General features: G+C 38.1%; 1 protein-coding gene across 1 annotated transcript in view; it reads left to right on the top strand.

Annotated features, from left to right (window-relative positions):
- LOC127977326 (zinc finger protein ZFPM1) overlaps positions 1-20189 on the top strand; it is a 72001-nt gene that overhangs the window by 16855 nt on the left and 34957 nt on the right. The window contains exon 2 of the mRNA XM_052582184.1: positions 17763-17906. Within this exon, the coding sequence (XP_052438144.1) occupies positions 17763-17906 (144 nt within the window). The remainder of the gene's footprint in view (positions 1-17762; positions 17907-20189) is intronic.

Here is a 20189-nt window from a genome sequence, read left to right as displayed (position 1 = left end):
TAATATAGAATGATTAAAATGTTAATATTGGCCATTTAGTGGCTATTTGCCATAATATGAAAATAATTTAAGTTTGACCAGATTTAAATTATTTGCACATGCCTAGTTACAAAATTTGGTATTTCAATGAATTAATTATCATAGTTTTTATTACAAACATATCTAATTTCTTTAAAAACTATGCTCCTGTATTGCAGTGGAGATTATTATTAATATATTATTAGCAAACTGTATTTATTTTTTTTCCCCAGTATTTGCGTCCTCATTTATTTTGTGAATCTCGCATTAAAACAACCCAAAAGTGGATGCAAATAAACAATGCTGAAAGTGTATACAAATCATTCTTAGTGAATTCTCCCACTCTCATCTGAATTGGACCACGAGTGACCTTCTTAAGAGCATGCCTTTCGTTCCCTTCTCGTGTGAAGTCATCTTTGAGTCTCCTGATAAACAGAAAGGAATTCTCAGTCTTAAAAGCTCTTAAAAGACTGGTATACCATTGTGATCGTGACAAAGTTCATGAGCGTATAATGGAAGCTAATGTGACGCAGGGCGCGGGTAGCTTTGTTCGCAGAAGTGCAGAGCGTTTAATAGAATCTGATAGGCGTCAGTCCCCGGGCCCAGAGGACAGAGGGGGGACTGCGCGCTCATCAAGGAAGTCTTTGCTCATCAAGGGAGTCAGGCGCGCTCTGAAGGAATAATTTGTCAATAATTGGCCGTGTCAGTCTCGTTAGACATTTGATAATGTCCCGTTTCTTTAGGGTCGGCCTGGCAAATATCTCCAATGAAAAGCAGCGCATGGCAGCAGATCCCGGCTCCCGATAGCACCATTAAGGGCTTTAGAAGTATTTTAGCTGAATTCACACAAAGCAAAAATAGATAAATAAATAATGAAAAAGAAAAGTGGAACATCAACTGTCAGGGAAGTGATATGGACTATAAAAATCAGTGGGGAGGATTTTGAGATAAAAGATTATCCTTTTTTTTCTGTCGCCTTATTGCCTCCTCAGCCATCGCTGAGGCAAATTCGCTTACTCAAGCAATAGAGCAGACTTACAGTTCAGACGTGTGTGTGTGTGTGTGTCCTGTGGCCCTGTTTTAAGAAGGCTTACTCTAGCACTGCAGTATCAAATCCACATTTACTCTAAAAGTGTTCAGCACAGGTGTCTGTTTCTGTCATTTTTGTAAAGTGCTGGATTTATTGGGGATCTTACATTAGTTTGAACATGAGCGTTCTTCTGTCAGATCTCAAATCAATTGAAAAAGCATGGGAAGCATTAACCGTTCGGACAGGCCAGGCATTCCTTTCTGCAGATATGGCGGGAGGTCTATCTCTGAAGTATCTCGCAATGGTTAACCTTCATCAGATATCCCAAAATCCTTGATGACAGGCACATTCCAGAGAGTCGCTCGGGTCAGTGGTGTTAGAGATGTCAGTATAGTCACATAGGCTTGTGTCCGAGCGAATGCATGTTATCGTTGGAATCTACAACAGTGGCGTCAGATTGTCAGAGTTTGTGTGAGGTCTGTGAGCTCTGCGCTGGCCGTAGTTTGGGAAGGTGTCCCTATCAGAACAGAGATCAGCCTGATACAAGCTGTCAAGCCCTGCTCTTGCTGGCCCTGTGAACTTTCAGTCAACTGGACCCGGTTTGCATGCACGGTTGCTCTTTGCTTTTTATGCAAATGCACTCTCACAGGCTGCAGAGAGAAGCGGTCCTGCCTGAAAACTGAAGTGTATATATTGGTTTCAGTACAGGCAATATATGAGGCAGTGTGTTTGTTCTTTTACCCTGTTGTTGTTGTTTCTGTCATATTTTAGGGCATAGAATTTTTTTTTCTTAAATCCTTTTCATAAAGTTCTTTTGATCAGTATCTTTTAACTGACCAGAAAATCAACTAGGATTCAATCTGATGTTTGTCTTGATTATTTGCATAGACTTTTACCACTAAATAACTAAGACTTCAAAAAAAAAATGTGTGTGTGTATGTATATGTATGTATGTATTTGTGTGTTTGTGTATGTGTGTATGTATATATCATAAATGCTTTAATTAGGGATGCCCTATGTATTAATTTATTAAAAAAAAAGAAAAATCTCAAAATTATTTTTTATTTTTTTTTAATCTGTACATTATAATGTATAATGATACCTAAATTCACCTGTATTATTAAAAAAATATCTATTTATTCTTACTTCAACATTTTAATATCAGCCATTTATCAGGTCATAACAACAAAAAAATAACGACTGGCTTATCACTATCGGCCAGAATGTTTATACTGTCATCACATCCCTCGCATTTATTTTCAAAGTTTCTAAAGTTTTAGGAAAGGAATTCAACACCCTCGTCCTACCACCATCATGAAGATGTTTCCAAAACCTTGTTATCCGCTGTTATGCATTATGGCATATTCTCACATTAATAGGAAAAACTATTACAGTCAGTGGGGTTCTGAAGTGCAAGAGTTCTTATTAATCAGAAGAGCGATACGTCTTAAGAGTTGAATGATGAGAATGAGAGGATTGTGGGTAAAGGGCTTGGCTGGATAGGGAGGAAAGAGACAGACGCATTAATATTCTCTTCCCCGTGAAAGTGTTCTGCAGAAAAAAAGGGAAAAGAAAGAAACGAGACATCTATCGCTCTCACCCCATGCTTTTATTTCCTATTGCCTCATCTTAAATTTCCATTATTCACCGCAAAAAAGCCAAGCCAAGCCTATTCACACTCCTCTGTGACACCGGCGGCCCCCCTCACACACGCTCACATACATTCACTTCAACCAAACACCATTATTAATCATCCCTATCGGTTTCTTCCATCTCCCTGCTATTTGCTGTTTAATCACTAAAATAATATCAAGAGGGGGGGGGGGGGTAGAGGGCCGTTACCATGGCGACCAAATGGAAAAGGTCAGGGTGTGTTTATCTTATCAGCGATAGAGAATGGTTACTAATTACAGATAGGTACTACCAGTGCTCAGTCCACAGGGCCCTGCCTTAAAACATTATCAGCAATCCACACCAGCCTGATATTAAAATTATCTACAGTCATCCACATACACACGCAGACACACCTCATCCTGGCACACATCGGACGAGACGGGTCTCCGCTCTCTGTCATGTCCGTTAACCCTGCTAATTCACAAATTGCGCTTAAAACAACTGATAAACAGCGGCTATGCTAGTTGTTGAGCTATACTGCTGGCTTTGATTTATGACAAGGCCTAGCGTGGATACCATTAATGTTTCACACTAATGGTGCAACCTTTATCAGTTTGAGTAAGTCATCTTCAAATATTTGCTGTATTAGTGTACGTTAATTGTCGTGAAGCTAATACCTAACATCCTGACAACGGAATCCTGTTCGCGGGTGACGAGACGTCCTGTCCCCCTGCTAAGAGTAACTGAACTGGCTTTGTGACCACTGAACTATTGACCCAAACTGAAGTGGCCGTTTCATTTAGTTGGTTTACCAGTGTTCTTCTGAAGCGAGTCGCTCTCATTAATGTTTCCTTACCATCATTCGCGGTTAATGACAAACCAGTTGTAATTAGATTTAGTGAGGCTGTGGAGATAACGACGCTAATTAATGGTAGGTGTTTGCGTACGTGCATCCGCACACATAATGTTAAAGCAGTAGTTCACCCAAAAATGAGGATTCTGTCATTATTTACTCACCGCTTGTGTCTTTTTCTTCCAGTGAGTACTGAAAGTGAACATCACGGATGTTCATTTTAATGTAATGAAATACGTTAGGGCAATTGGTGAATGAGTTGTTTGTTTTTGTCAGGTCTTTTTGATGAATCTGTTGAGCCAGATCACACAACCATTCTAAATGATTCGTTCATGAATCAATGATTCAGTGATTCAGCAGTCAGCTGTCATCAGCTCACTAGGGGAATATTCTGTCATGACTCACTCACCATGTCTAAATAGTATAATTTTTTTTCTTTTGTGGAGTACTACAAGTAAATTGTTGAATATCGTGGACCCTCTTTGTAATATAATGAAGGTAAATTAGGACTGATTAGTCAAGGAAATGTTTGAGTCAGATCTGGTAAATCCAGTTCACAAAACCGGTTTGAGTTATTGGTTATAAATCACTCATGTGTTTATGAATGACTCAGTCCAGTTGTCTCTGTTAAAAGCTTACTAGAAGGAGAAGGTCCTGTCATTATTCATTTAACTACTGAATTACTTCCTTCTATTGAATATGAAAAGTGAATTAAAAAAAATGTAAAGTTAATAATTTTGTGTGTCTGATATTTTTGATTAATCTATTGGTCCAGTTCACAAAAAAATATTTGATCCAGGAATTACTGAATGAGATTGTTAACAGTGTTTTAATGACTAAGTACTAAGTAACTATTTAATTACAGTTACTTCTTATGTAATTGAACTTAATACTGTGTATAGACTGTAGAACATTTATTAATACAATAGTGGATTTTACATCAAAAAGTCTAACCTTAAAATGCATGCTTTTTATGTATCCTTCTCACTTTTAATATCTTGGTTAATAAGAAAATTTGAACACTTTGGCGTCCAATTCTCACAATTAACTTGTTTTTTATTAGCATAAATATTAAAGGGATATTGGCTATTATTACTTAAAAAACACATATTAATGTTTTATTCTGGAAGACCTTATTCTAAATCCTTAATCCTGCCCAATTATTTAACTTAACAACTACATTACTAAGTATTAATAAGCAGTAATTAGGAGTATTTTGAGGCAAAAGTCATAGTTAATAGTTAGTTAATAGTTAGAATTGAACCCTAATCTAATGTGTGACCAGAATAATTTAAGGTTCATATGATGCGATTTAAAATCTTTCCTTTTTCTTTGGAGTGTTACAAGCTCTTGGTAAATGAAGAAGATCTGTAAGGTTGCAAAGACTGAAGTCTCTCATCCAAAGAGATATTCTTCAAATGAAAGTATCAAAGTTAGGACTCTGCCACACCCCCTAAAAGGCTCGTTCAAAGATGCCCCCACATCTACGTCACTATGTGGGAAGCTTTGCATATTTGCAAATGTTCTCGCAAAGAAAGAAAGCGTGGTTTCAGTAACCGCAGTTAGTGTTGAAGCAGTCATGTCAGGGAGATGCTGTGTGTATCTAGGCAAAAGTACTTTATTGGGCCTTCTGAAAGTAGATGCATTTAGGAATCTTTAAGATTACTTATAACAGAACAGCATTTTATGGACAACCGTTTCATGAACCTAGGAGAGGAGGTAATTCTGACTTTGCTACGACAATCTGGTGCCTCTGAATAAGTTTTGTTATTAGTTTAAGTGTTTGCTATTGACTGTTTAAACGCTTAGTTTTGCGTGTTGTGTGTATGTTTGTTTGTGTGTGTATGCGAGAGAGAGAGAGAGAGAGAGACCGGGTCAGTACTGGGTCAGTTGGCCAATCAGAGCAGACTGCACTTGTCAGAAGGAGGGACTTTGTAGAAAACGATGCGCTTGAGAGAGGCGGGGCATAGAGGACCTACAATAATGTACAGTATTTGAAAGAATATGTTTTTTTTGAGCATTAAAGCATTTCAACATATTCTGTTACACCAAATACACAAAATAATGATCTTTAAGAAAACATCATATGACCTCTTTTAAAGAACCATTTCATGTCCATCCTTGTATCATTAACTTGTCGAGGTTGATATAGGATTTAGAAAGTAATAAGTAATTAAATATTTTGTGGAGAGAGTGATTTGTACACTGTTGAAGATGTAATTAGTAATGAGTAATTCTTTATTTTTTTAGATTAACTTACCCGACACTGATTGTGAATAACTAAAATGTTGGTCTGAAATCATATAGCTTTCAATAGACTTCATTGGCTTTTTTCTTAAAATTACATGATATATGGACAACTTTTATTTAATATTAGAATGATTTTTTTTTTTTTTTTTTTTTTTTTTTGAAAGCTCTAGTTCCAGCTTTCTTGTGATCGTATAGAAAGTGTTTTTGTTTTTATCTCAATGAAATTCATTCAGAACTTAAATTACTTTTTCATGGGTGAGAGATTATGACAAGACGTTCATTTTTGGGCAACCTATCCCTTTAAGTATGAGTATCTCTTTGCTGTTCTTTTTGTGTAACTTTATTTGTTAAAGAGAGCAAACAGACATGTTCTGTTTGTTCGCGTCTTAGACATGCACATCAGAGTATGCTGCTGTTTCCGTGCACTCCTTCATTTATCATCTTTGACATTTGGCTGTGCTCTCTTTATCTTCCTCTCATCTGAAAAGAACACATTTTTCCCATCAGAAATCCCGTTGTGACTTTTGCGTTCGAGGGGTGGTGATACTTCCTTTTGCAAACGGCATCTCTGTACGTATCTTTCCCGGGCTGCGTTCCCTGGTCTCCCCCCATCTCTTCTTCCCCCTTCTGTACTGCTCTCTCTTTCTCTCAACATGGATGTTATCGGAGGCACTGAGGGCTCCAGTGATGCCCTGCCTCTTGAAAATACCCCTTTTCTTTCCTGCTGCCAGCTGTGAGCTGGTTTATACTTAACATACCTACTTCATCTACCCTCACCACCCCCACCCTACATTCTCCATACTTATCTCTGGCACCCTCACACATCGCTGTATTTTTATTTACTTTTTTATTTTGTGCCTGTGCGACAATGGTGAAAGATAACATTTCAACAGCAAATCCTTCCTTTTTCCCTCTCTTCTATCCTGCAGATCCGTTTTTTTTATTTTTTTGTGTGTGTGCTTGTACCTCAGATGTGGCACATACGTTCACGTACATCTGACCACAGCTGAATAATGTGAATGCATGTGAACAAAAGTCTTTTGTACGGCTTGTTAACTCTTTTGGGTTTGGCGGGTTTAAAAGGTGGTTCTTTATTTTAAGTGAAACATTCACCCAAAATGAAAATTCTGTCATCGTTATTATTTACATTTACCTTTGTGACTTACTTCGGTATAAAACAAAGAAAATGTTTAAACCAGTGAATAATCATGAACGGTTTACATGACCGTTAGAGGAGTGAAAATGGTGGAGTTCTGACTGATGAAGACTGCTGAAGGGTTTTAGTATGTGTGTGTATGACCAGCCAGTAGCTCGCTGTGTTGTCTGTTTTTATGTGCTTTTATGGTGATTAAGTCATAACAATCATATAAGAGCCATAAAGGGCTTTTCTCTGCCTCTTGACAAGAAGTGCAAAAGAAATATACAAATACACCCACTCAAACTACCAAAATATTCATATAGGTAAAACACTTAACTTAAGTTTAAATGTGCACTATACCATTCAAAAGACTGGGTGTTTTTGAAAAGCATCTCTTATGCTCACAAGTGCTTCATTTATTTGGTCAAAATACAGTAGAAGCTGTAATGAAAGCGAAATATTGCTATAATTTAAAATATAAATAACTGTTTTATTTTTATTTTTTAAGAAATGTTTTTCTGTCATAGCAAATGTTCAGCAGCCATTACTCCAGTCTTCAGTGTCACATGATCCTAGAGAAATTATTCTAAGGTAATTTAAATAATTTAGATTTTGCTGTTTAAGAAACATTTCTTCTTATGATCAATGTTGAAAAAAGTTTTGCTTCTTAATTGTAAGGTACTTTGATAATAATAATTTCTGATGAACATCATTGATTTGAAATGGACATTTTTGAAATTATTTATTGTCACTTTTGATCAATTTAATGCATCCTTGTGGAATAAAAGTATTAATTTCTTCAAAAAGAATCTTACTGACCTCAAACTTTAAAATGGTAGTATACACGTTAACAAAGTCCAAATTGTGTCCCCTTTGTCCCCTCTCTATTATCTGTGTCAATAATAACTGTCCACCAACTATTGCTGTATATTATATTATATCATTATATTCTGTTTACTTCCTTAATGCGCATTACTTATTTATCAGTGCACGTTTACAAATCGTAAAATATTTTATCAAAATCGAATAAAGGTGAAATGTTTTCTTTTGTATAAATATCACTTAAACCCTGCAGGCTGTTGTATGGCCTCATCCTACAATAGTATAAGATCTGTCACTTTTTATAACCCAAACAACTGTCATTCACAAATTCATCAATTACAGAAGTAAAGTGCCGTAAATGACAATTCTTGTCAACTTTAAACATCCGTGACACTATATTTTCTTTCTGACTGCTTCTGTCACCGCTCTCTGCAGCTCTTCTTTGGGGTATCTTGTGGTCTTGTGTCTCAGTCTGCACATCCGCGGTGTGTTTGTGTGATCTGCCATGTTTAGTCTTTAGTCAGGACTGGAGCAGCTGGGTATGTTTCTGTACGGGGGAGCTGGAAGATCTGCACAACCCTTTGTCTTCTTGAAGCTCAGACCTCAAGGTCAGAGTCTGGATAAACGGTGAAGGCCGTGTGCTCGTCTGTGTGTGTGAATGTGTGTGAAGAGTGAGAATCATCATCTCTAGTAGGGGGATGACGATGGATCTGCTGTGTTCTGTCAGAAGAGAAAGTGAATGGCATGATGGAATGGTGAGGTGAAGGAGGGAGAGGAGGATGAGAGGCGTCTCCTACACATACCGTCGCGATGACTGCCTCTCCCTTTTTTCTCTGAAGAGTCTCAGAAGCGTTCTGGGTGAAGATGAGTCTTAAGAGGGATCGCTCTCGTCCTCCCTCTACTCTTTTAACCCATCCGCCTCGCTGACGCAGTCTCTTTTTGACACATTCACTCTTAGATATAGTATAAAACACACGCATGAGTCTCGGTGTCTCGGAGGTTACAGCATGTGATATTAATGTATACTTGTGATATTCGTTTAATCTGCGCTTGTTTCTTTTGTTGGCTCACGCGGCTTTAATTGAAGAAGTTTTCATGGGAAAAGAATGTGTCTGAATATTGCCTCAGGCTTATCCAAGGACAGCTCATATCAATCAAGTTAGGGTCTGATAACAAATGCAACAATGTCTTCGAGAGGCGGTTCACCAGCACTATGAGAGTCTTTTTTTACCTTGTTCAGCGTTTGATGGGGTGAGTTTCATTAAATAAAATGATATCAATATCTTTTGTCTTTAGACCTCCATAAAGAGGATAATTCACCCAAAATGAAAAATCTGTCATCTACTCTACTGTACGCATCTACTCACCCTGGAGTCGCTCAACACATTTTTTTTCTGTGGAGCACAAAAAGGAATATTTTATTATTTTCCGCCAGAAAACGTCCAGTATAGTTTTTTTCCCCCTCCTTTTTGTGTGAGGAAAGTTTTATTGAACTGTACGTTATTTATTAAAAGTCACCAATGTTTTATAATGATAGAAACTCACCTCAACCCACCCATTATTATAATTATTATCATCATTTGTAGCTTAGCAAATAATATAGAATCAGAAATCAGAATATTCCAGCCATCCCACCACAAATAATAAAAAAATGAAGAAAAGTATAATAATAATAATAATATGTATTTTAACATTTTTATCAAATTTTGTGTTTGGGGTGGGTTAATAGGGAAATTTGCTTGTACATGTAAAAAAAAAAAAATTGGTAAAAGCACTACAAATACACTGTAAATTGCAAATATGATTACATTTTTTTTTTAAATTTTACAAATTTTTAATTTATAAATATATCTATTGGGTGGTTGTTTATTTAATGTTTATATCGCCCCATTGACTTCTATAGTAAGTGCTTGAGTGTTAACACCTATTTTTTCTTTGGATGACAGACAAGTCAAGATAAAGCTTGTGTTTAATGCAGAATTTGGAAACAATCTTCAGCTAAAACATGAATGTAAGCATACATATACAGGGCAGAATGCGTGCCTTCCTGTATTATGCTTGTATGTGTGTGTTAACAGGTTGTGACCCCTGCGTAACCCCAGAGCTCTGTTTGCACCGATGCTCATTATTCCATTAGACGCATCCTGGCAGCTGTTGCCCTGACCTCTTGAATAGTCAGAGAGCTTGATGCAGCTTAGAGACTCTTTAGCTAAACATACACATATACATTTGTGTATCGATCTGAACCTCCATTTGGGTGGTGGAGAGACGGAGAACTAGAGGTACTTCATACAAAAGAGCTGCTAAATTATGTGCCAGATAAATAACCATGATAATGTGATGCCCATATGCTTGTCAGATTTTTTAAATACTTATTTCATCTCTCTATTTCTGTTCCAAACCTAGTGAGCTGCCTATTGCTAACTGTTGTTAGCATGTTGTTGAACTAATTACTGAACTAAACCGCATGAACACATAATGGGTCAGTTTTTAATTAGATAACTGTTTTGTATTATTATCAGTATTTGTGGTATTGAATTAATTATTAGTACATTAGCCCAAAACAGGCTATGCTTTGGTACTGTATACACAAAGGTACCGTACACGCTAACTCAAGTTTTTTTTCGTACATGCACCTTGTTTTTTTGGAGCTAATTAGTTTGCCCAATTAGTGTCAACACTGCCTCAGCCCATTGTTTCACTTTCGAAAATAAATGGATAAAACTAAACAACAACAGACTACTTAAGAAGCCAACAAAAATAAATTTCTGCATTAAGATTTCCGCAACTATAGTTAAACAGCTACAAAGATTGACTTTTATTGGTCATAAAAGCTGGAATAGAACAACAGGATAGAAATATTGCAAACACTGGACAAGGAAGCTCAAACGGAGCATACTTTGGAAGCTGTGCAATCTGCCATATGCATGCGCTAGGCATTTGCATCAAAAATTAAGTTTACTTTGGGCTTTATTCTCAGTTGCTGGGTATTTAACTTTTTACAATAACAATTCGTTGTTTAAATATACAAATTGAAATGGTTCATCCACTCTTGCTTGAACTGAGGCAACTACAATGATCTGTCATGGCACATTAAAGTGTGTCAATACAACATTTCTTGTTCGAATTTCATTTGAGCGATTACTGGATGGGAGACGCACTACAAATAATGTTTGATGAAGTTTTGTTCAAACATCAGCAGAAAACAGCATAGACTAAAAATCAATTTTGGAGAATTTTTAAGAATCGATTTCGTCCAAATAAAGATTGATAACATTTGATTAATTAATATTGTCAACCTAAGCTGAATTTTTTCTCAGCTCATCGGCCGTCCTTGCCCTGTAATGCTTTTGGTATGTTTTGGAAGTCTGCTATCTAGTCTTTCTAACATCTTTGTCTGCTCCACAATTCTTAAGAACATTTCCGCTTTAAATCGTGAGCAGAAATTATCCGCTTCGCTCCTCCTGCACTTGTGCAAGGTGGGCTGAGCGTGGCGCAAGAAGAGAGCAGGAGAGATTGAACTGGGGGGAGTGAAGTTGCCAGGCAGCCAGAGCGGAGACCCTGGACTATCGAAGCCAGGCACGCAGACAAGAGCCAGGAGATAAGCTGCCTGATAAAAGATAGAAAATAGCAGCAGATTTCAACTTTCCCACCATCCAAGATTCGTGGGGAGGAGGGGCGACTGAATCAACTACTTATTTCATCCATCCGTATCTGTCTTTCCCCACGAACAACTCGCAAGTCTATTGAGAAGGCACACACACACACACACACACACACATATACACACATTTAATCTTAGCAATGGGCAATTCACAAATAATATACACATACTCTTTCCCAGTCCTCCAACATCTATCCTGACCTTCAGAAGAAAAGGTTCCTCTGCATCACATGCTTTTCATATAACTCGTCCACTTCTCTCACATAAATACTCAAACACACACACACACCCAGTCTTTCCTATTGTATCTTCTCACTCTGCAAACAAACACAGGCACACATGCTCCGATATGAGTTAGTTTACTTGCACATATAATCTGTTTAATCTATTTCTGTTGTTCTAGCGATGGAAGGAAGGTTGGAGGGGTGAAGCAGAGAGGTGTGTGTGGTGAGGTACCAGTCTTGGGGTGTTTAGGGTCATCTCAGACGAGGGTAAATGTGCCTTCTCACCTCTCCAGGAAATGGGCTCCGTTAGTGCTTATATTCCTCAGTGAGTGTTGTGGCCTTTTCTTGTCACGTACAGTATCTAGGTTATTTAGAATTGTATTTTAAAGGTACATTACCGTTACCGGGTTGGTTAGTTTTTTTTATTTATTTTTTATTATTAATTTAATGCATCCTTGCTGAATAAAACTATTTATTTATCATTTATCATTTTATGTATTTATTTATTTAAAGTCTCACTGACCCCAGGCCTTTCAGTGATATTGTACAGACCAACAATAAAGGTTTTCTAATTCTATATTCCATATTTCCGCATATGAATGAAAGTGGTAAAAAAAAATTTGACTGTGTAATACCAGGTTCCCGTAGTTAAGGAAACCCATCAGGGAATATTAAAATCATGATTTAAAAGCCTGGAAAAGCCATATAAAGTCATGATAATTTATATTATAGTGAATATATTTATGTTCAGCTCTATAATATCTAATTGGGTGAAAATTCCTCTTTGGGAGCAAAATCTCTATTAAATGATTTTTCCCCGTTCATTTAAGGATGAAAAAGTCTTGGAAACTGGCTTTTTTCACTGCTTTCATTCATGTGAATACGAGGTTTTTTAAACTACGGTCTTATGTAATAACATGAAATATCCTTTTTTTTTTTTTGTGACAGAAATAGTAAGACTTGACAAGAAGTGCTTGCAAGTGTTCCAACAGGGAAAATAGACCTCAGTAGTATTTTTCTTTCCTCTACAGGAAGGCTCTGATAAATTGTTGAGAGCAGGTTTGTTGATCTGTACTTGCAGGGGTAGTTTTTCTCTCAAAGGGGCATGAGAAATACCCTCAGATGCACCATTCATCTGTATGGCGAGCCGACCGGCTTGTAACCTTAGAGATATCATTGCAGACAATCGCACCTGCCCTCTGTGGACACAAAGAACAATTTCCAGAGGAGGGGTAAAATCTGATTTCTCCCGTTTGGTGAATCCATCTCTCTGTTTTTATTCCTCCATTCTTTCTCTCTCTTTCAGTCTCCAAGCCCTATCACCTCTCCTTGACCATTATCTGGCAGACAGCTCTTGCTCATTAAGGAGTTAATTTTCTTCTCTCTATCTCTGATTAGTATAGTTGAACCTAAAGCACTGTGAATTCTGAAAATTTTCCCTCCCCGTTATCAAAAAGAGAAAAGGGGGAATGAGGGATATTTAATCGTTTAAGTAGTCTTCCTGGGGAACCGCTGCTGCAGTTTCTGTTTTTTTTTTTCTTTTTCGTTTTTTCTTCCTTCCCTCTTCCCAGCAATGTAAAGAAATCCTGCCGAAGCCGCCCAGCTCAGTAATTCAGTTTTTAAAGCATGAAAAAAAAAGAAAAAAAACGACTTGATGAAATTCCACTATCAGCTCCGAACCAATATGCAAAATATCTCGCTGGAAATCAAATAGCTATTATGTTTTCATTTCCACGTCGGCGTATTTGCTTAATGAAGAGGAGACAGATCAGACCGGTAGAGTCTGCAGGAGGCGATAACCGGGAACGGCTCGCAGCTATCCACACAGAGTGACGCTCCCAGTCAGAGAGAGAGAGAGAGAGATGAAGAGTGAAAGAAAGGAGAGAGTAATGGGGAAAGGAAAGAGCTTGCACAGGGCGAGAGAGACGCAGAGAAAAGGTACAGACAGTAACTTGATGGAGGGATGTAAAATGCAGAGAAGGTAGCAAAGAGTGAGAGAAGAAGATAAGGAAATCGAGGGATGTCTTTAAAATGTGCCTCTTTGCAGTGTCCTGGGCTCACGGCTGTTTGATGTTTGACAACCTGCTGACAAATCCACGGCGAGGATCAGTCAGGCCCGTTTGAAGTGCTCTGATGCCCAGCGCACATGAATATCATCACCGCGCATTATCACCTTACAATAATCAGTCATTATCATAAGTATTATAATCACTCACTCGTGTGATTTGACTGATGGAAATGAGAACAGTATCTTCCTGCGCTGTTTACTCTTTTTATTTCATTATTAGCAAGCCTCGTCAAGTATAACTTTATTATTTGTTCTGTGCTCGTGCTCGGTCTTAAGAGTTTTTGGTTAATTATTCTTCTTTGTTCTTACACTTTATGTTCATGCTTTGGCAAATACAAAAGATATTGTGTAAATATACTCTGGTCCTTGCTGTGTTTTATTTATAAGCCCCTCTCTTTCTCGCTCTCTTTTAAAATTTAGTTCAGACTTTAAAAGAAATTTGTTTAAAAATTGTACAAAATTGTTTACTTCCCTTCATATCTTTTGAAACCTGTATAACTCCCATCTGTTTATTGTAAAAGGAGTTATTTACGGAAGAATATCCAAGCTTCATAAAAGTGAAAGGTGACCATGACTTAAATATCGGTATGTTTTTCACATAAAACTATCTTATGACCTTAAAAGAAAGGGCATTTAGATTCTATGATACTTTTATCCACTTTCATTGAATGTATAAGAGCAGCATGAGCATTCCTCCAAACATCTCCTTTTTGTATTGCACAGAATAGGAAGTCTTAGTGTTTCTTTTATGTTTTTTTTTAAATGGTCCTGCATTGTGACAAAAAATATTCCATGTATGATTAATAAAGGAAAACAAATGAGAGTTAACAAAAAGTAAATATGAAAAGACAATCGGTTCACGTGTCACTTGAACTGAGGCAATACAGTGATCTGTCAAAACTATTTATTATTTGAATTTCATGAAAGCTGAGAGACCCTGTTTCATACCTGAAGTAACCTGCTCCGTTTTGTCTTTTGGCACATTGTCAGTTTCCTCTTTTTTTTGTTTTCTTACTGTGTGATATTTTGACATGTAGTATGAGAGCGGCATGGCTTGTCATACATAGCAACAGTCACTCAGAAGGACAGGTTTTTGTGAAAGGTCAATTGCATGAATAATTCAGCAAAAATAACCAGTACAATGCTGTTTACTATAATTTTAGATGGAATAGAGCATGTTACGCTATGAGACATATTTAAATATTTAATAGACACCACCCATGCACAAAACAAACTGATGTAAGTTTTTTGTGGCAGGCCTGCTCTGTAGCCTTCAATTGTATATGTATGACTGTGTAAATAATAACACAACATTGCAGGTCCTAGAGACTCCACAGTGCAAGCTGTTAATTTAGTACAATGATTAATAATATTGCACCACTGCCTCACTTTAATCCATTGTAAAAGTGCCTGGTTCTAATTGTGGGTCCACTCCTGTACGTCAGCGTGTCCGCAGAGGTCCTGCCAGTGCTGCACAAGCCCCGAGGCTCCCAGCTTATCTCCAGCTCCAGCGATGCTGGTGACACGAGTCCCGTCCAGGCCTCTGTCTCCGCACTCGACTGGCTCATCAATCATTTCAGCACATATTCAGCTTGCAGATCAATAGCTCCATTTACCTGTCTCTGTATATAAACTGATCAGTCTTCTCATCAGCTGTTTTGGTACTGAGAGATCAGTTGGAAATGATACAGTGGTGTGGTCTCCTTTTGATTTATGCAGGATGCTGTGCTTTCAAGTGCCCGGGATCCGGTCTAATCCTCGGATCCATCTAATTAATATTACTAAGAGTGTTTTAATGCCCTTGGCTATGATCAATGTGTGTGGCCACTTGTGCTTGAAGTTATTAGTTATTAGTCAGTACTTCTCTGAACACACACACACACACACAGACTCTCACCCTTAGGCTCCCAGTTCTCCTCGAAGTATCTTTCTTCGCAAGTCCCTGATTTCCCGATACAAGCGGTGTTCTTTTTTTCCGCTGTGTTTGGGCTGTTTGGTAATGTGGTGATTAACGTGAGGGTGAGGACGTTTGTTCGTTTAATCAGGGCTCAGGTTTGATGTGTTGTCTCTTCGTTTAATCACTGCCGCTAAGCGCACCGGTTTGATGTGGACGGAGCCGCTTAATAAAGCACTATCTCCTCCGCCTTCATCAGCTTTCTCACTTTGTTCTGCCTGTTCGAGTGCCAGTTAGAACTCAAAAGTGAATTTTTTTTTTTCTTTTGCTTTGCATAATAGACCGAATGGGGGTCTATTTTACAGTTGTATTATATTATCATTTATATTTCACACCTTAACATCAATAATTATTATTAATTTTCAGGTTTAATTTTAATTTCATAGCGATTTTTATATATGAAAAGCACTCTCATTTCTACATATGATAAATGTTCCTGAGTGCCAGATTTTTTTTTCTTCATTAAACTTACTACTAATAAAGTTGTCTGCTGACATTTTGCCAATGTAGGCAATCCTTTTTCTGTGTTCGGTTCTGTGAAAGATACACATTATTCCTCGTATAAGATGAAGAGGTTGAGCAGAAACTTTTTCCACGCCATTTGATGTCTTTAAGCAGTGATGCGGCGATTTATTCATTTAACCAGAGCAGTAATAGGAAAGAAAATCATAATTCAGACTTACATTTAAACAGGAAATGTAATTGGAATTTTAAACAGAGGAGGCCCTTTGTACAATTATGATTAAAGGAAAATTAATTGTATGAAAATGTCGCCACAGATATAGAAAATTAGATCTAGCAAGGCCCGTACTGCATTCTAAAAATATGGCGTATGGGATCGATCTTTTTACTTTTCTCTCTCTCACATCCTTTATTACTAAGGTCCAAATCTAAGTGTGTTAATTTTATCTGAAATTACAGTGAACCATGCAGGCGTGGAAGTCGAAATTAGCCTAAAGATGTTTCATTTACAAAGACAGAAACACTTTGTCAGGGAGTGATTGTTTCCAAGCATTATCTCCTCCTCGTTTTAATTGCTTTGGAAGTGAAATTAACAGAATTAGAAAAATTGCCTTTGCCTTTTTCTACAAGGCTCTTTATTCACGGGTATTGTTGTGTGCTTTGTATAGATTATAGGCCTCTTTGTTCTAGGAAGTGTAAATATATACGCCTCCAGTCACGGCTTTAGCTCCGAACAATCCCCTCTCTGTTCATCACAACTTAATGAAAATTAATTTACCAAAAACTGTGGTAAAATCCGATTTTCCGACCCTTGGTAATTTTGCTTTAGATGCAGATGCGGCAAATAGTGGGTGTCCTGGTTGAGAATTAGAAGTGTTAGATGGTGCTTTAGTGAATTTAAGCGATTTTTCTCAGCTGTACTGTAGTTTTGCTCATCTTAAACCTCATTAGAATAACAATGCAGACGTCGATGGTTGAATTAACATGCAAACCTCTGCGGTGTCCACTACAGCAGCCCTTGTCTAGCAAGTATTTCATTATAATATTCTTGGAGAGCTCTTTTTATTTTCTGTCTTGTTCTCTCTAAAAATAAAATTAATTTAAAACTGATTTTTATGTTTAAAAAAAAAATTACACCATTTGTTTTATCACCAAACTTAACCGCCTGAAAAGTTTTTTTTTTTTTTTTTTTTTTTTAAATCAGCTAATTAAATAGGTATTTCTTTAAACATTAACGTTTGATTATCTCAACATGGTTGGAAAATGTAAGGTTTTGTTCAACTCCTGCCAACTGGGAATGTATTGAGTTATACAAATGAGTTAATAACCCTGGTCAGCGATATAACACACACACACACACCGTGTTCATTTACTTCCTTGTGGTCTGAAGCTCTGGGATTTCCAACCAATTAAAGCTGTAAAAGGCATGTACCAAAAAGGTTTGAAATGAATCAGAATTTTCTTTCTTAATCATGTACTTTATCACTTTTTGTTTACAGAGCACCCTACTTCAGGACATTAACAGGGTATATTATTCACATTATCTAAAGCCTCTCACTTGATCATTTGGCATGATACGGGATCTTTTAAAAGGCCTTTTAATGTCAGACGACTTTTAGTTTATATGCTCTTCTTTTTATGACCCCTTTCTCTCTCTCTCTGCAGGCTCTATTGGGGATCTTAATGGAGGTGAGGATCCATCTGATGATGTAAGCGTGTCGGGAGAGGAGGGCGGAGCTTCAGACCAGGAGGACTCTGCAGAGTGTGACGGTTCAAGTCCACCTTCATTTACACCGCTTTATAACGAAGGTGAAATGACGCATGCTAAACCAGCCGTTGTATGAAAACCATCAGAAGCTGCCCAAATGTTCCCATCAGTGTGTTTATGGTCTGATATAACTTGTATTGTTTTGTGATGAAAGCGTTTTAACGCTGATGTCTATTGACAACATGATGACATTTCTTGCTCGCATCCGATCGTCTGAATATCACTGGACATGTCTTCACCGTTTGATGCTGCTGTCCATTCTGGCACAATGCATCTTTAGCTTCCATATTTGATTACAGAGTTTTCATTGAACGTGGAATATGTGTTGTTTTTAGCAATAGCTTTTATATTTATGTAGTGTTTTTATAGTTTTACAAAAAAATAAGCATTCTGGTTTGAAATGAAAGAAGAGTGTAAATAATGCCCTAATTAATCCTAACTGTTGAGGAAAAGGAAATGCTCACTGAATCAGGCAAAATGCCTCTAACTGGTTTAGTTTCTGAAAGTGTTATATCTTATAGATAAAAAACAGGGTCTCTCTCTTTTTTTAATAGAGGTAAAATATTTTTTGCAGACATTGATGTATATGGTTGACTTGCGTTTTCTGTTTGTTTTTCCAGCTGTAAGACATTTAAGTCACATTTTTAGTTAAGATTTCTGTTTTTCCTCTTTTTTTTTTTTTCTTTTAATCTGGAAAATTCCTGTTCTTGTGAAATTGGGGACTGAGGAGATAAGAGTCGGTTCGTTGGCTGCTTTTGATAAACGCATGGAAATTCTGTCAGGTGCTAATCGTGACTAGTTTAGAGATTGCCCTGTTTTGTTTGTGCGCATGTGTGTGTGTGCATTTAGACATACGAGTATGTGGTATTCACAAGTTCGCAGTTGAGGTGTTATTTGTAAAAAGAGGGTCTATGTTAATGTGTTTCTTCAGCCCTTTTTTTTTCCTCTATCAATCTCTCGCCCCCACCCCTCGGGCTCCACTGTTGCCCGGTGCTGCTATTATCAGCCTCTGTAAATCAGCCATGTTTGACGAACCTGCTCTTTCAACCTGCGATCAATACCAGGTCTTTATCAGGCCAGCAGTGGCTAATAAAGGCAAGCTCCCTTATCCACCATCTGGGAGAGAAAGAGACAAGCGATAACCAACTGATAACTGCTTTAGAAAAACACTCAAGCAGTCACAGGACACACAGTGCCGATAACCACCTGTAAAACATAAATATAAACGAAAATACCAGCTTTTAATAATCATTAATGACAGAGTGGCTGGTGGTTTCCATGCGAAAGGGTCAGTCTGAAGCAATCCGAAGGAAGATCTGATGAAGTCCCCGTCCGTATCAGCAGTGAAGCTGATAAACCTTAAGCAAAGATGGCTCCGTGTTCCCGAACACCTTTGGTTATCTCAAACCCAGTGAGGAGGTTTGATCACGGGCCTGATCCGGCTTATGGTTTCGCCAAGGCTGAACTGGATGGAAACGTCTTAGCTAGCCCCACTTTGGGGCGCCATGTTGGACTCAGAGATGATACAGTTGAGCCCTTTGTAAGTTACAAGAAAAGAACTTGACCCTGCCACGATGATCTGTTTGGGTAAAATAACTTTTGACTCGAAAAAATGAGGCCAGCCAGAAAGAATGGACCAAGTTGGGTGACTTTGCCCTCCAGGTGTGACAAGGGAAGTTGCTGTTATCAGATGAATGGAGGTTGTTGGGTTTGGGACGTGATGTGTGTGTGTGTGTGTTTGCATGTGCTGTAGACTAAGGAGACTGTCGAGGAGCCAAGATGGTGGCAGCACCCATTCACCCCACCCTCTTTTCCTGATACACCTGCCGTCTCGGCTCAGATGATATGGGAGATTATATTGATAATATTAAATGCAATAACTGTGGCTCCAGCTCCTCTCCCCATGCTGAGCGCTGCAGGATAAAATCAATGTGCCATTCAATGTGATTTATAGCTGAAAATAATAGGGCTTCTTAGGCAGGGAGGGAGGCGCGTCACGGGACGGCATGCGCCGGGACAGGCTTAGAAAGCTGGTTGGGCCTGGGTGGAATTGTCTGGGGTTGATGAGAAGGGCATGTGCGTGTGAGATTTATTTGATGATGAAGATCTTATCTTCGACCTGTTGCATTAATAATGGCAGCTCTGACCTGCGTCACGTGGACGGACATTTATGGCTGGTATCGATCGGCAGCTATCGCTCTTTATCGCCCCGGGAATGCAAGGGTAAACATGCCCTTTGTGCACCAAAGATGAACTGTAATCGTGGTAGGGGTGAAGGGGGAGGGAGTTGGGGAAGGGGAGAAGAAGAAAGTGGATTGTGGGAG

The sequence above is a fragment of the Carassius gibelio genome, chromosome B18, assembly GCF_023724105.1.
Source record: "Carassius gibelio isolate Cgi1373 ecotype wild population from Czech Republic chromosome B18, carGib1.2-hapl.c, whole genome shotgun sequence".
In the NCBI taxonomy this organism is placed as follows: Eukaryota; Metazoa; Chordata; class Actinopteri; order Cypriniformes; family Cyprinidae; genus Carassius; species Carassius gibelio.
Note: the sequence above shows the minus strand (reverse complement) of the source record. Positions and strands in the feature narration are given on the sequence as shown.